The sequence below is a fragment of the Symphodus melops genome, assembly GCF_947650265.1.
Source record: "Symphodus melops genome assembly, chromosome: 8".
NCBI lineage: Eukaryota > Metazoa > Chordata > Actinopteri > Labriformes > Labridae > Symphodus > Symphodus melops.
In genome coordinates, this window is record NC_136698.1 from 13,719,902 (window position 1) to 13,735,736 (window position 15,835).

The window sequence follows — 15,835 nt, forward strand, 5'->3', positions numbered from 1 at the left end:
TCCCCTCATTAACAAAGGAGGAGAACTATGCCTGAGAATGTTTCCTGCGTTGTCTGTGACTCCATCAGTTTCCCAGGCCCAGCTCCTCCAGTGTGGCTGCTGACCTTCTCCTCTCTCCACGGCTGGAGTGGCTATTGATTGGATCTTGGCACACAGTGTACAAACACAGAGATAAGGAGAGAGGGAGAGGCAGCCAGGCAGATATAGCTGCAGTGCCCACTCCACTCCCCTTCCTTTGCTCGAGACATGAACCAAAAAAAAAAAAAAAAAACGTGTTCTCTGAGACTCCACTCCCACCCAGACATGGTACCTGAACACTGATAGCAGACAGGATTAGGTCTAAAATTCAATCACAACAGCCTAAGTAATGTTAAGTCACTGCAGCTGACAGTGACTACTGCCTCCCTTCAACACAGTACAAGTGATCAATCATAATCTGGATTTGATTTGTGAGATTTTAGAAGGGGAAAAAAAACGGGATTGTGTGGATGTGACATCTCGGCACTGTGATTCCTCGATCAATAGTTTTACTTTATGTGAACAGAATAACAGTGAGAACGGATTCACTGCTCTGAAGTTAAAAGCAGGCGAGGCTCCCAGACTACCTTAAGGCTGGTCGGTGGCCTGTCCACTCTGGCACCCTGAGGTTTCTCATTTACACTTTCTTTCCATCTGGTCTACAGGCAGTGGCTGTGCTGTGTCAGAGGTGACTAATAGTGTCATAGCCCCGCACTCCCAGTGGGGCCAGCAGAAGGAAAACTTAAAATGCTGCCTCGGCAACTCAGGAGCAGACACTGCCTACTGGTGACACAGGGGAAAAAAAAAACAGGCAATTTTCAATCCCAGATGGCCAGGGGACACTCAACCACACAGGAATGAGGAAAAAGAAAGGAACCGTAGGAATCTTTTCAAAAACAATTGTTAGTATTGTAGCAGGTCAAACAAGTGTTGTCTCTTTCTCTCTGTCTCTGATGGCAAGGATGCCTCAGGGGGAGAGAGGAGAGAGAGAAAGGGGCTTGCTCGGATACTGTCAGGATGGTCTATAAAGGAAATGTTCAGACAGAAAGGGACCAGAGGAGCAGACATAGGGCCATGAAACCAGCAGAGCAGGGACAGGAAGAATCTAACCCCCCCCCATCCTCTTGGGAAAAAATAAAAACTTCTTATGTTTTGTATTTGTGAGTGAGTGCGTGTGTGTGGGCCTCAAGGGCACTCGTGTTTACATAATTGTCACAACTTTAATTTACCAAACTACATACATACTAAGTACATAACCACATAACCACAACAACAAACTACTCAATTAAAAAAAGAAACAAACATGAACTACTTTTGACAAAAAGAAGAAGAATTCAAGAAATCAGTGAGTTAAAGAATCCTAGTCCTCTTTCTCTTGCAGAGAAAGAAATTAGAGCGTAAGGCATAAATGAGAAGATCTGTATCACTCTGTTGTGTGTCTGCAAAGGTTACAGCAACAAACTCTTTAAGTTTTCCATTTGATGGGAGAAAAGAAGAAAGTCAGTTTCACTACTTTAAAGAAAAAGAAAGTCTGCAATGTGGTTGAAACTTTAGTGTTCATTGGACCCATCCATTCACCCAAACCTCTGCCACTGGACTGTTGTTTGTGTCCCGTGACTGGCTAACATAACATGTCATGTATATATCTCTGTCTGTCCCTGATATCCGAAAGCAAATACACCATGTAGGTGAATATTTCAAAATGTTAAACTTATCATTTAAAAAGTGATAATAAAGAGGACACTAGCTTCAAAAGTCTAAGTTTTCTTGCCCAGGAGGCTGTTTCAGAGTTGAAGTGCCCTGACAGAAAACAACAGTCTCCCCTTTAGTCCCTTTCCTTGACATGGGAACAAGCTAACAGGTTTTGCCTGAGGACTTCTCACACTGTGTGCAGGATAATAATGGCAAAGTCCTTTAGAATAAAGTTTGGCTCCAGGCTATTATGTGTTTTAAGGTAATGAGTAATATCTAAAGAGTGGGAAAAAGTGTTGCACACTAAAATATAGATGTATTTTCTCCTCAGATAAAGTTCACCCTTTGGCTTTCTTTAAAATCAACCATGAGCAAATCTGAAAAGTCATTCAGTTTGTGTTTTACTGCCACAATTAATACAAAGTTAAAACCTTGTTAACTGTACAGTATGGTTTTGTATCATTAAGAAAACCATTACTTTAATTTATATGTTTGTATGTTAGATTTTTTAAACTATTCTTTAGTTGCTAACCTTCAATTGAAAAAATCTGGCCTAAAATACACTTTCAAACTATGAGACTCACATTTCTGACAGCAAGATAAGCATTTCTAGAAAAAGGTTGGCATTCTTAAAATGATATATTCAGATCATCAGTGTCAAGGGTTAAAGTTTCAATATTGTCTTAAATTCAGTACACCAATATTTAATGCCTTTTTGTCAACCTTTAATTGTTGTTGTGTATCCTTATCAGGGTACTCAAGCTCATCTACATGTAACACACATCATTCTTATTTCTTTTTCTTTGTCATGTTAGTTATGTTAGATGCCATTAAGTAAGATGATCAGAAGAGGAATAACAAGCTTGGAAACTTGCAAGTTTTCTTAACAGTTTAATTCAAATCTTATTGTGAAGTCTCTATCGGTAGGAAGAAAATGAGAGAAAGTAAAGAATTGAGAGGTAGATCTGAACATTATTATTCAGATCCTCCTGGTTTGCCCTTTTCATTCATCCCACAAATGCTACATCTCTCTCTATTGCCCGTCCTTCTATCTCAATTAAGCCGACTTCTTACAATGCAATCGGGTTCAGTGTAACATACACATGAAATTCATTACAATCTGCTTAAAAAAAAATACCTGCCTTAAAATTCAGTAAACGTTACCTCAATTAAAACAATACAGAGAGCTGTTGGGAGAAAAAAAAAGGAGGTCAATCTTTTTACTGTATTCAAGTCTACCAGTGCAGGCTGGATGGCAGTGATATTTTTTACAGGAATACATTTCGGAAAACAAATTAGTCAGCAAGATATAAGAATGCCAGAACAAATAGCGCTGTCTCGTATTTCCATCCTCATGAGATAACTGTACCCATTAGAAGGTTAAAGCTATTGTGGTGTCCCCGCAAAGACTCTGCCTTGAAAACGGCAGCAGTCCGTCTTTAAACTTTGATGCAGCTAGAAAGCTCTCCTCATCCCTTCTCATCCCTCGCTCTCTGACCTCTGCATGTGTGTGTGTGTGTGTGTGCGTGTTTGTGAGTGTGTGTGGATGTAGTTGCATATGTGCCTGAGATAGAGACAGGAAAGAGAGAAACAGAGCAGACAGAGAAAGAGAGATATGAGTGGGTGGGGCTGGGCTGTCTGCCACCCAGGCCCAGAGAACATAAAGAGAAAAATACGGCCATAAAACCTCTCTATGACTATGAATACTAATACTGACTCTTTGAGCCAAACCAACGGCTCTGTCCTCCCTCTGCTCCCCTCTCTTTCACTCAGACAAATGATGTGGCTTAAAATAAAGCAGGAATTGTGTGCTGCACAGGCAGAATTGTAAAGCTTCGTATTTACATTATGTTCTACGCAACAGAGACACACAATCTGTTAACATATTAACTTCAAACCCTGAGTACATTTAATAGTAGAATTTGAATTTAGTTTTATATGACAGGGATTATGCATTGCAAAGCAGTTTCAATATAGAGCTTGGAACTGTTCTGTTGCACTGAAGTTTGAGTGCAACAACATTCAGAAACATCGAACCACATTAGGAAACAAATGTTAAGATACATATGAGTATCATGCAATAAAATGCACACACCATAACACATCAGAAGATACATGATAGCTGAAGTGATGTTTCCAGTGCTGATTTTTTTAATAATGATGTTGTCTACTGGCAGCAGATTTTAAGATACTAACCAAGTAATACAAGAAGTGGAACTAATACGAATGATTAAAACATGCTACCTGTTTAATGATGCACATTGTTAGTTTAAGTCTAGAACATGCTCTGTATTATCATGCATTATTAATGCCAAATGCATTAATGGAACTGCATGGCAGGGTTGAGAAAAAGTCAGATATAAGTCTGTAACGTATGTAGATGTCTGAAACATATGAACATACTGTATGTACTGGGATGGAGTTTATAGTACAGAATAGTATCAGACGTCAAGACTAAATGACCGCCATTGTTGCTGAGTCACCTTTCTCTACTCTTCATTATTGTCACCATTAAATTTGCCTTTGTGCTGTTTCAACATAGAACCACAGTAAGATTCTGAAATTCTGTATGACATATTTTTATTATAACTGTTTGTAAATGATCTGTCTTTTTTTTTGGTATTTCTGTATTCGTTTCAGTGGTTTCATGCCACTGTGTTTAAATTTTGGTTAGGTGCTTCCTTTCAGATACCTGTACTCACATGGTGTCTCCCTCGCAGCAAGCTTTTCTCTGACAAATGTTGGACGACAGAAGAAAAAAGTCGTAATCTCTCAAGCATTTCTAATGAGTTTTTCTACTACAATTATTTGATAAGAGCAGACAAGACTGGAGGCAGCATGTATGATACACTAGCTCCTACTGCCGAGGTGAAAGCTCTGCTGATTACACACAGAGCCATTTACACACAAACATGCACACACGCACGCACACTCACTCACTCACACACACACACACACACACAGGCACTCACATGCAGCCAGCGGCTTACAGTCCGTCATCTCGGAGTGCAACAATCCTAATAATAACATGAGAGGCTGAAGTTATGACCGGCAGGCACACGCAAGTTACCAATCTGGGTCTCCCTATTCCGGAAACACACAGACACATTCAAACTACAACCCTCTCTGCTTCAGCCATAAGCACTTACATCTCACACACACTTTCTTCTGCACTCTGTGGCTGAATACTCACTACACTTAGGCCCAGCTGCTCCCTCTGCAGGTAGGGCAGGTTCCTGCGCTCCAGGCTTGACAGGTAGTGCTGCAGTCTGGAGTAGGTGTAGGGGTAGCAGTAGGCAAACTGGTAGACGTCATCCTCTCGGTCAAAACAGAAGGCGAAGGACATGACATAGTTGCGTCGGTGGTCAGGGCAACGGTAGTAGTACACGTTTTTGGCTGGAAGCCTTTGCCTGCAACAACACACACCAGAGAGAAATGGGAGAGGCAATTTAATGGACCATTTTTTTTCGATCAAAGGTCTCAGAGTCAAAGGACTCCAACTTATATAATAGCATCAGTTGGAGAAACAAGGAACATAAGAGCTAATCTATTTTGCAAGAGAAGGCAGAAAGTGCAAAAGGAGAACAGAACAGACTCCTATGTTAAACACTAACACATAGTGATGCAGTAGTAGCATGAACTTTGTCGACTTCCAGAGAGAAATACTCCAGAAAAGGAGAACAAAGACTCCTGGAGATATCAAACCACTTCTGGAATTGGATTAATCTTTCATAGTTTATACAAAACAATCTAAATGGAAAGCTAATTTAATTAGAGTGCAGAAGATTGAAAACAAACAACGTTTCATTTGTCATTTAAACAAAATTGGAATTTATCATTAGTGGCAAATCTAGGAAGCAGCGACACCAAAATGTAACTGACAGATTAAGATGAAAATGAATGTGAAGAACAAAACAATTAAATTAGCAGAAAACGAGGGATCATTAGTCAACAAAGTCAATAAAATCAAAAACAAATTGACTTCATGTTTTTCTATTTCGGAATTTCTTTCCAAGAAAACTAAAATCATTAAACAATGTCAACAAAAAAATTAGTTATTTAAAGGGATACTTCACCCATTTGCATGAAGCTGTGTATCATTAGAAACATGGTAGTAGTGTTGAATGGTCGTGAATCCGGCCCTCATTTTGCCCTGAGACGAGAAAAATATGTTTTTCTTTGCCTGGAAGTTTTCTTCATGTGATGCAATATGACACTTTTAGCATCACATGAAGAAAACTTTCAAGTAAAGAAAAACACATTTTTCTCGTCTCAGGGCAAAATGAGGGCTGGATTCACGACCATTCAACACTACTACCATGTTTCTAATGATACACAGCTTCATGTTAATGGGTGAAGTATCCCTTTAAAATAACAAACAGCAGATAGAGTCCCTCAAAGATCACTCATTTTAGACACTTATAAACTCTTGTATCTATGTTGTAATGTGAGCAGAGATTAGAAGGGTTTGCATGCCTGTGATTTGCTTTCAATGATTTTCTCTTTACAGGATTAAACAACATTCATCTCTAAAAGAACAAGCCAGATGACCTTTAGGCTTCTGCTACTTATTTGTTGTGCAACTGGACAATGTGTGATTATAAACAGTGGCAGTAGGGTGTTTTAGGGTGTGCTTTGTCAAAAAGATGAGATTACCAATTGAACATTGCTACTCCCCCACTCCTCTATCCCCAGTGAAACGAACCCTCAGATTAACATAGTCAAGACGAACATGAAACCAAACTGAGAAAGAGAAAATGTATCCAAGTACAATTTACATTACGTTTTTAATCACAGCTGCACATACAGCGACAGGAAGGCAGCTTCCAGTAGCAGCGCCTGCTACCCTATGCAGCAGTCTCTGACAACATCCTGTGTTTTCTTGGCGAATCAACATTTTGTATCTCTCATTGCTGCTGACAAGACAGACTGTTACAACTGTGACATTTCAGATTCCTCTGGCTGTGTTAACTTTTGGAAATATTTCAGGTAAGGTAAGTAACCATCAATAAAATATGTATATAACATAGATTTAATGCATTTTTAATTAATCTACATATTTTTAATGTAAACATTAGCAACCAAATTCTACATATTATACCTTTAAGACGCTAATTATGACGACTGGAGTGTCTGGCGATTACTAAGATTTGAAAAGCAGAAAACATGTTCGCCCAATGTGATGTATGTTAGCTAATAAGTATTGGCCTGATGAACAGATATTGGTCTTTCGTATTTATCTGTTTGTTTTTTCTTGTGGAACTGAGTGTTGCACAGTGTTGTGTGTGTAGTGATACATGTTTGTGCTTTGATGAAAGCATGTTGTTTGTTGCATGTAGAGCCCAGGGGAAACATGGACAAATCCATGCACCTCATTGACAATCAATAGGCTGTTTTTTTTTTCACACTCTGGTTTTCTCTTTTCTTCTGCTCTGGCTCCTGAGATAACGTCTGAAGAATGTTGGTAGCATGAAAGAGACTATATTTGCCTCCTCTTTTATAACTTTACCATTCCTCTGATGTCTCTTGCATTGCCCTAGCACTAACTGCCTCCACCATGTCAGTTTAGACACCACCAACACCACCGTATGAGCTCTGGCAGAAGCTCTGAAAGGAGAGGATAAAAGGATGAGAAAGATGAGGACGATGAGTGACGAGTTTGGGGGTGTTGGGAGCATGGAGGAAGGTGGAATAAGGAGATAAGGAGAAGATGAGAGAGTAGGGCGATGGCAGATCTGGGCCTGATACCGAGGTATACGGGAAGCGGCGGCGGCGGCGGGTAGCAGCGTAGCCTTAGTGTGATGGTGGGGGCTGTCTTCTGAGCTATGGCAACAGATCAGATGAAGATGCTATCGGGGCTGTGATAGGAACAGGGACCTGGTAATCAACAAACAGGACATAGTGCTCTGTGCTAACTCTGTCGGAGTGAACTTCTCTCTCTGACTCACCTCTGAAGAGAAAAGGACAGCAGGGAGACGCATTAGAATTTGGTGTTTGTTCAGACAACTTAACCATCAGTTTGGACCATAGACTTGCATAGAAATGCACAGTGAACACACACACGCATTTTCAAACACTTTAGGATGTCCCTACAGGTACCTAGTAAAACAAAAACTTAAATCACTCTGCCTCACTCAGACAGAGGATGAGAAGGCATGGCTGATAATTCCTTCAGAGGAGGAGAAAGGGGAATGTATCTGCATGTCTCAGCAGAATACTAATGCAGCCAGTGGCTAGCTTTGCCACACCCAGCCTCCCCTCCAGAGCCAGCTTAGCAGCCTTGTCTTACAGACTGTAAAGCCTGGTAAAGAAGATGAAGACAAAAAAATAAAGTTATCGGGGGGGGGGGGGGGGGGGGGGGGGGGGGGAGTTTTCACCCATAAATAATATTCCTATAATTGCATGGGTTTGAGGTACAGCACGCTGTGAGTGAAAATGACCAGCAAGGACAAAATAAAACCTCCACATTGCACATTCATACTCACATGGACACACAATCACACCTGCACACACATTCCCACTGTTGCATTACTGTGGCGCCACCCCTCCAAGGTGCAGGTTAATTAAAATAAGATGACACCTCACCTCTTTACATATCTCCCTGTCTGGCTCTACCCATCAATGCTATCCCACTTCTCTCTTTTTTTCTACTACTCTTTCTCCCAACTGGGCAGCGAGTGACCTTGCCGGGGACTGGAAAAATCCTGGTTATTGATTTTAATTACTGCTGCTTTTCCCATCACAGCATTATAGTTATAGGCAGGAGCAAATAGAGCACTGAGATTGCCTGTAAGGCCTTAACAACAGGTTAAGATAAAGATTGCACTTGCTTTAGGTACCTCCAAAATTCTTGCAAATTCAAAAATGCACACAATCCCCAGTACACGTGCGCACATAGACCCTCGTTTTTTTTTTCTTGCTTTTTCCAAGCCATGGCTGCTCCTGCTAAGCAGCTGGCAATTTGTCTTATCTAAATGGTGCCTCTCTGTGCCTCTCCGCCTGCCCATCTCTTGACATGGTACAGTGCCATCGCTCCCAAACAGAATTATCACTGGGGGGGGGGGGGGGTTCCTCTCAAATGATAAGGCGCGCACACGTAGTTTCACAATTCAGCGATTGCCAAGACAAACACAAACACAAACAGGAATATGCAAAGAGTTACACCCTGAAAGAAAGCAGCCCAGTTCACTTCATGTGAGCAACATCAAGGTTATTCCTTTGACAGCAAGCTGTGGGACAAGTTAACTGCCAGTGGCACAAAATACAGAAATAGTGACAATTAGAGATAGAAGTGAGTAAAGACACAAACATTAAAAATGGACACAAATAAACAGAAAACAGCAGAATGCAAAAGGGAAAGGGTTTCATAGGGCTAGCATTCAGCCTTTAGTGAGGTGTCACTTTGCCTGCCAAGGCTTTTTTTCTGGACGAATGTTAGCTTAAAACTCACACTCTGATTTTGATGGCACCAGTGCCCCTCTGAAGTTTTGAGATGAAGGCTTATAAATTGGTAGCTTTCATACGGGCGACATCTTGTCTATATTCTGGAATCAATCAAGCGTAGAGGACGCGCCAATCACTGCTGCTCTGAGCACTTCCACAGACATAGGAGAAAACATACAGGACAAAACTCGCGAGGTTCGGACAGACACACACACACACACACACACACACACACACACACACACACACACACACACACACACACACACACACACACACACACACACACACACACACACACACACACACACACACACACACACACACACTTGTCTACTCCCTTTTTTCTTTTTCTAGCTTACTGTTGTCTCTTCTAGCTTGTCAAACGTTCCTCCTGTCAACTGTTATGAAGGTTAAATGTCTTCTAATATGCCCATACAGCTGTCAGACTCCACAGATCCCACCCTGCTCATTTAGAGACAAATAGTTAGTCCGTTTGGCAAACATTTCACAGTGAATGACATATTTCTTTATTCCCCTCTGTGTTACTACACCAATAATTGAAGAAGCAATATTTGCTGGCACTCTAAAATGATGCCAGATGTTAGATAGGCTCATTGTTTTTAAAACACGTCCCTGTTGTTGTTTTGCATACTAACTCAAGCAGAAACCATCCTCGTGAATCGTCTGAGGAGCGCTAAAAATGTGTGGCTATGTATATTCATGTGAGGGGAACTAAGACATGTGCGTGTAAACATGACAGGATATATATTTTTGAGGCATCCGTCTATCTTTTTTGGATGCAAATCAAGTTGCAACAAAGCTTCCTGGAGGCACTGTTACTAGGCAACCCTGTGCTTCCTATATACTTCAGTTGGTCTGCTCTACACTATATATGATGTTACTGTGTGTTGATTAGGATGTGCTTTTTGAGAGCGTGTCCTTAAATTTGAGTAATTTACAGGACCAATAAAGGAAAATATGTTCAGGAGGGGGTCAAATATTCTGATTTGGCTTCTCAATTTGGTGGTGCAAATGAGATACTTACAATAATTTTCAGCTTTTCAAAGAGTTAATCCCAACATACTGCAGCAGCGTGTGCCTGTGTATTATGAACAGAGCTAATGATGTGTAATAACCTGGATTAATGAAACTGGTAGGATTTCCAGCCAGCAGCAGCAAGGTTTTGTAGAAAGCAATAAAACTGGAGAATTATGGATTATACTTTAATGAGAGCACTGGGAGTTGCATCTGTGGAGACAACAGGTCGTTTGTGTGCGTCTGAGGTTAGAAACAGCCCTCTGATAAGGCTGAAACATGACAGAATAAGACTGTACCGAAGGCTGTGTGAAAATTGCAAAATAGAAACGTAACACTTGAATAGACTTTTTGTCAAGATTTCTAAAAAGAATTAAAAAAATTAAACCTGACTGAAGCTTATATGCATGATGTTAAAGTTTAGACTTTCTCTATCTGTCCCTTTCAGTATTGTACTGTATCTTAAAATAGAATTTCTGGCTCGCAAAAATGATTAAATCAATGTTAGTTAATCATCAAATAAAATAATCAAATTGCTTGTGCAAACTTATTTTCACTACAACGTTTTTTTCTCCTGTGTCTTCTCACTGAGAAAAAATATTCGGAGCTTAAAGGCCTGATTAAACATCCTGGTGTCGCCTAAATGTCTTTCCTGAACAACCTGGAAGGGACCTACATGCATTATGGGTACTATAGTCCCTATAGCTCCACCTCAGGCTTACATAAATGTGTTCAAGATGAGCATACATAGCTGGAGTTTACTTATGTTTTTTCTATGGTATCAATGATTCTCAAACGTCAATGCTAGCTTTAGTAAGTGGTTGAATGCTAACGTTACCTGTGACCTGATGGTAGCTAAGGGGTTCTTTTAACTCTAAAAGTGGCCCCATGTCTTTTTTCATTTTTTTGTAGTTACTGTCTTTGTAGATTCTTATCAATCAGGTACATATTATTAGTCATTCATGGAAATAAATAATCTGTAACGCAGCAATATAACTTCCCACCCTGAGAATGAAGGAATATGGCCTCATGGAGCAGAGTTATCCCTTACAGGCTGCCTTTTTTCCATTTTGTTACATTAGTTATAAATTATTTGATAAAGTTGTCCCCCCTCAACTCCTAATCTCGTGTTTTGCAGCTTTCAGACTCAAATTAAATCCAAGGTGAGTTAGCCGAATGAAGTTGGTCAAAATCAGATCACAGTCCCACAGCAGTTCAGCTGACATCAAATTATGCAGCAGACATAGAAATGTGAAGATATTTCCATAAAAAAACAAACAAACTGAAGGCAGTCATAAATCTGGAGTCTCATCTAAATAAAGAATGTTTCCTGTTCATAGAAGAACCCTACTTTGTTCTGCTAAATTGTTCAATACAGCGGGAGTGGCTGTGTGTCTGTTTTTGTCTTAATGGCTGGTCTGTGTGATTGTCTGCCCTTGTGTGTAAAAAATTAATCTCTTCCAGTAATTCATCTCTTTTTTCCATGTCACCTTCCTCCCAAATTCTGTTCTCCCTTTCAGACAATTACTGTCTAGCTGAAAAACAAACACTTCTACTTCAGGTCTATGATTTGTTTAAACTTATTTGAATTTATTATTAATTAGATTTATACTTCTTTAATTAACACAGTAATGCTTTTTAGGATTCTTTGACTCAGACTCACTACACTACAGTCATCAGGATAAGAGTGAAACATTTATCTTGTACATTTTTGCGATGTAAATATGACTCTGGGTTTCATCATTGCTACTATGTTTTAGACTTCTAATCTGGTCCACTTTACATCAGATAGTAAAGTGAAAGATATACAGCACTCATCCATTCAAAAAATGTACTTTTATCAGCCCTGAAGTGGCACACACAGATGAAAATAATGGATGATTTAAAGTAGTTCATCTAACTCATGTACCCTAGTGGCACTGAGGAAATGAACAAAAACAATATGCAGAGCTGAGCTCACATCCATTAATCAATCCATCCATTCATTTTCTGCCACTTATCCAGGGCTGGGTCGCGGGGGCAGCAGTCTAAGCAGAGAGGCCCAGACTTCCCTTGCCCCAGACACTTCCTCCAGCTCTTCCGATGGGACGCTGAGGCATTCCCAAGCCAGCTGAGAGATATAGTCTCTCCAGCGTGTCCTGGGTCTACCCCGAGGCCTCCTCCCAGAGGGACATACCCGGAACATCCGGAGCAGATGCCTGAACCACCTCAACTGACTCCTCTTGATGTGAAGGAGTAGTGACTCTACGCCGAGCTCCTCACCTAAGGTTGTGCTAAGGGTCTCTAAGGGTGTGCCCAGCCACTCTACGGAGGGAACTCATTTTGGCCGCTTGTATCCGGAATCTCGTTGTTTCGGTCATGACCCAAAGCTCTTGACTATAGGTGAGGGTAGGAAAGAAGATCGACCGGTAAATCGAGAGCCTCACCTTTCAGCTTAGCTCCTTCTTCACCACGATGGAACGATACAGCGTCCACAGCACCAATCCGTCTGTCAATCTCACACTCCATCCTCCCCCTACTTGTGAACAAGAGATACTTAAACTCCTCCACCTGGGGCAAGGACTCCCCACCGAGCCGGAGAGGGCAAGCCACCCTTTTCCACTCAAGAACTATGGCCTCAGATTTAGAGGTGATCCTCATCCCAGCCGCCTCACACTCTGCAGCAAACCACCCCGAAACTGGAGGTCCATATTCGATGGAGCCAACAAGACCACATCATCCGCAATAAGCAGAGACGAGATCCTGTGGTCCCCGAAACGGATCCCCTCTGGCCCCTGGCTGCACCCAGAAATTCTGTCCATAAAAGTTATGAACAGAACCGGTGACAAAGGGCAGCCCTGCTGGAGGCCAACGCGCACCGGGAACAGGTCCGATTAACTGCAGGCAATGCGAACCAGACTCCTGCTCCAGTCATACAGGGACCGAACCGCCTTTATCAAAGGTCCCCTGACCCCATACTCTCGGAGCACCCCCCACAGGATGCCACGGGGGACATGGTCGATCGCCTTCTACAGATCAACAAAGCACATGTGGTTTTGGCGAACTCCCATGAACCCTCAAGCCCCCGCTGGAGAGTGTGGAGCTGGTGCACAATCACAAACCGTGTTGTTCCTCTTGGATCTGAAGTTCGATTAACGGCTGGATCCTCATCTCCAGTACCCTGGAATAAACTTTCCCAGGGAGGTTGAGGAGTGTTATTCCCCAATAGGTGGAACACACCCTCCAATCCCCCTTCTTGAAAAGAGGGACCACCACTTTGGTCTGCCAGTCCAGAGGCAATATCCCTGACCTCCAAGCGATGTTACAGAAACATGTCAACCACGACAGCCCCTGCACATCCACAGACTTAAGATATGCGGGGCAAATCCCTTGCCACCGAGGAGCTTGCCAACCACCTTGGTGACTTCGGCTTGGGTGATGTACGAGTCTACCTGTGAGAACTCAACCTCTGCTTCCTCAGTGTAAGACGTGACAGTGGGATTGAGGAGATCCTCGAAGTATTCCTTTCACCGCCTAACTACATCCCCAGTTGATGTCAGCAGATCCCCACCTCCACTGTAAACAGTGTTGGTGAAGCACTGCTTCCCCCCCTGAGGCGACAGATGGTTTGCCAGAATTTCCTCGAGGCTGTCCGAAACACCTTATCCATGGCCTCCCTGAACTCCTCCCAGGCCCAATTTTTTGCCTCCACTACATCCCGGGGTGCAGAACGCCTGGCCTGCCGGTACCCATCAGCTGCCTCAGGAGTCCTATGCGCTAGCAATGCCTGATAGGACTCCTTCTTCAGCTTGACAGCCTCCCTTACTTAATAATACATTTTATTTGTAACGTACCATACATTTAAAAGAAAATCTCAAAGTGCTATGGACACGGTAGCTCTGGAAGATGACTGAACTTGGTGGGGTGTGCCGACTAGGATGGCTTCGGTTTTTGAACAACTTTTACAACAACATTTTGTTGTAAGTGTGGATGAAGGTGGTGAGGCTGTAGAGGAGGTGGTGTGAGTTTTCATATAAACTTGGGTGTCGTCAGCGTAGCAGTGGAATGAAATTCCGTGCCAGGTGATGATGTGACCGAGGGGGAGCATGTAGAGGGTGAAGAGGGTTGGGCCTAGGACTGATCCTTGGGGGACCCCACAGGAGACAGGGTGTCTGCTGGACTTGGTGTCTGCAATTTCGATGTATTCGGTCATGCAGATAGGTAGGACAGAAACCAGTTTAGGGCAGTGTCAGAGAGTCCGATGGTGCTGTGGAGTCGGTTCAGGAGGATGTTGTTGTGGGTCATTTGTGACCCTTACCAGGGCCTGTTTTGGTGCTGTGGGCAGAATGGAAGCCAGACTGAAATTTGTTGTAGAGGTTGTCACTTCTGGAGTCCACCACCGGGTTCTGGGATTGCTGCCATGACAGGCACCATAGACCCTGCAACCACAGCTCAGAGCAGCTGTTTTGATAATGGATGTGAAGAACATGGGCCACTCGGACTGAATGTCTCCAGCCTCCCCCGGGATCTGTGAAAAGCTCGGAGGTGGGAGTTGAAGACCCCGCTACCAGAGGGTCCTGCCAGACGTTCCCAGCAGACCCTGCCGAGTCTGACCGGCTTCCTCCCCCGCCAGCGCATCTAACTCAACACCAGGTGGTGTTAGAGAACGGTTAACAGCCCACCCCCTCTCTTTACCCAAGTGTCTGAGACACACAGCCTGAGGTCAGATGACACGACCGCAAATTCTATCATCGACCTCTGGCCAAGGGTGTCCTGGTGACACATGCACATGGTGTTTGTTGGTGGGCATTACATGGGTCCTAGCTTAGACCCACATGGGCAACCCAGGGTTGGGCATGGGCTTAAAGTGGGCTTCATTGTTGGGCCCCACATGGGCAGTAGGTGGGCATTAGACCCTGTCAACACACCCATGCGGGGCCCATGTGGGTCAGATATGGGCTGGTGAATGGGCCCCATCTGGGCAGCCCAGCTGGGTCCCGGTTAATTTTGTCCTGGGGTTCAATGGTGGCCCCATGTGGGCAAGCCCAGATGGGCTCAAGGTGGGCATTACATGGGCCCTAGCTTAGACCCACATGGGCAACCCAGGTTTCTCCCATCTGGGGCCCAAACAAGCTGGGCCCCATGTGGGCTTATTATGGGTCCCTAATGGTAACCATAAGGGTAGTCACCATTATTATTATGGGCCTCACTTGGGCTGGTTGGGCTTTGGGTGGGCATGGGCTTAGAGTGGGCTTCGTTGTTGGGCCCCACATGGGCAGTAGGTGGGCAGTAGACCCTGTCAACACACCCATGCGGGGCCCATGTGGGTAAGATATGGGCTGGTGAATGGGCCCCATCTGGGCAGCTCAGCTGGGTCCCGGTTAATTTTGTCCGGGGGTTCCATGGTGGCCCCATGTGGGCAAGCCCAGAAAGGCTCAAGGTGGGCATTACATGGGCCCTAGCTTAGACCCACATGGGCAACCCAGGTTTCTCCCATCTGGGGCCCAAATTATCCGGGTGGACAAGCTGTGGGGGGATTAGGTCATACAGTATATCTAAAAAAGTTTTTCACTATAGACCTGCGCTATTTAGAGTTGTTGAAGTCATCAGGGCCCCTTCAGAACACCAGTCTAATAAAATTGCAAAAATCTGATGTTTTTGTTCT

The 15,835-nt window shown here is 43.3% G+C and overlaps 1 protein-coding gene across 1 annotated transcript in view; it reads right to left on the reverse strand.

Annotated features, from left to right (window-relative positions):
• Window positions 1–15,835, reverse strand: part of agbl4 (AGBL carboxypeptidase 4) — a 252,937-nt gene that overhangs the window by 109,489 nt on the left and 127,613 nt on the right. The window contains exon 5 of the mRNA XM_079350574.1: window positions 4,904–5,120. Coding sequence (XP_079206700.1) covers window positions 4,904–5,120 — 217 coding nt within the window. The remainder of the gene's footprint in view (window positions 1–4,903; window positions 5,121–15,835) is intronic.